The 1725-nt window shown below is 38.3% G+C and overlaps 1 protein-coding gene across 1 annotated transcript; it reads right to left on the reverse strand.

Annotated features, from left to right (window-relative positions):
• Nucleotides 1-547: 547 nt before the first annotated feature.
• Nucleotides 548-1361, reverse strand: LOC137544763 (odorant receptor 131-2-like). Its single transcript, XM_068265854.1, has 2 exons — nt 665-1361; nt 548-564 (listed from the first exon to the last, which is right to left on the reverse strand). The coding sequence occupies exons 1-2, from the start codon at nt 1359-1361 to the stop codon at nt 548-550; spliced, it is 714 nt and encodes a 237-aa protein (XP_068121955.1).
• Between the last annotated feature and the right edge of the window lie 364 nt (nt 1362-1725).

The raw sequence follows: 1725 nt of genomic DNA on the forward strand, positions 1-1725 counted from the left end.
ACGTTTTTATACGTCAAGGAGGACAAAGTGGTTAAAGAGGAACTCCAACCAAGAATTGAACTTTATCCCAATCAGTAGCTGATACCCCCTTTTACATGAGAAATCTATTCCTTTTCACAAACAGACCATCAGGGGGTGCTGTATGGCTGATATTGTGGCAGAACCCCTCCCACAAGAAACTCTGAGTATGTACTCTTGGCAGTTTCCTGTCTGTGAACCTTACTGCTTTGTGGGAAATCGCTGTTTACAGCTGTTTCCAACTGCCAAAAAAGCATGCAGCAGCTACATCACCTGCCAACAGTAAAAATGTCACCATGTAATAAATGTCAGAATGTAAATCAGGGATTTAAAAGATTTTACAATGGGCAAACACTGACTAAATCATTTATTTCACTTCTTCGTTACATTATTTTCACCGGAGTTCCTCTTTAAGTCCCGACCTGCCCATGCCACATGGGCACCAATTTGCTAGTCCGAAAATGGAAATGATTGCAAGTAAATAAATACTTAATGCGTTTACGGAAGACATCATCCCTCATCCCATAAATCAGAGGACTAAGAAACCTGGGAATACATACAAATGAAAAAAAGTCAACCGTGGGAACAAAGGGGTAATTTTTTTTCAGGTATGTATCTGGAAAATCACCAAAAAATGCCACTGTACACAAGGAGAGCTGAAAGGCGTGGAGGAAGACCGTCTTCCCTGCCTTAGAGGCAGAAGATTTATCAGAACCTATTTTACGAGCCACCAGCATGACATTGATGTAGGTGTAGAAGATTATGAGTCCCACCACAGCAAAACTGATGCTGACAACTAATAATCTTATTATGCTTTGTGCTTGGTTCCTGGAGAAAAAAAGCCAGCTACAGGCCACATACAGAGAGTAAAAGTCACTGTTAACGGAGAAGTTCATAGCAATAAAGTCAACAACAACAGGAATAAAGCCCAGGGTCCACATGACAGCAATCATCGAGTTACACCAATGGTTGTTACAGGTGTTACTGTGTCTTAACGGGTTACAAATTGCTACATGGCGTTCTATTGACATAATGGCCAAGTTGTAAGGTGTCACCCGAAATGCAGAATAAGCAAAGGCACTGAGAACATAGCATAATATTATTGGCACGTGAAAGGAGAAAAAGTGACCTAAGAATAAGAAAAGAGAAACTGACACTTGTAACGTATCAGTGACGAGCATGTGAATAAAAAGCACATAGCGCGCCGTTTCTCGTAGGTGAGGTGTGGTTAAGAAGATGTTAAATATTATACAAAAGAAGTAAAAAAAAATGGCAAAAGAAAGAACAAGCAGTACGAAGGTAATTAATAATATAAGCAAGTCAGTTTTGCTCATGTCCGACATGGATCCATTTGGTACATTATCCGGGATACTTGAAAGATTGGTCATAACTTGGTTTGTACAGATCCTTCTTGGAGAGTGTTATTGTATTATTGTAGTTTTGTAACTCTAAAGAGTGCAAAATACATATTTTAAAATGATGGAATTAAATTCTGTACACACATAAAGAAAAATACATACACATATAAAAGAAAACTAGAGAGAGTGTGGGAGAGAGAAAGAGAGAGAGAGAAAAGAGAAGAGAGATCATGAGAAAAATAAAGTCCAACACATAACAGATTCCAATGTGCCATTTTCCATTTAACATAATTAACAAAATTAAGTTAAAATGAAGGAGCCGAGTGTTAAAAAATGACGTACCCACTAT

The sequence above is a fragment of the Hyperolius riggenbachi genome, chromosome 2 (genome assembly GCF_040937935.1).
Source record: "Hyperolius riggenbachi isolate aHypRig1 chromosome 2, aHypRig1.pri, whole genome shotgun sequence".
NCBI classification, from domain to species: domain Eukaryota; kingdom Metazoa; phylum Chordata; class Amphibia; order Anura; family Hyperoliidae; genus Hyperolius; species Hyperolius riggenbachi.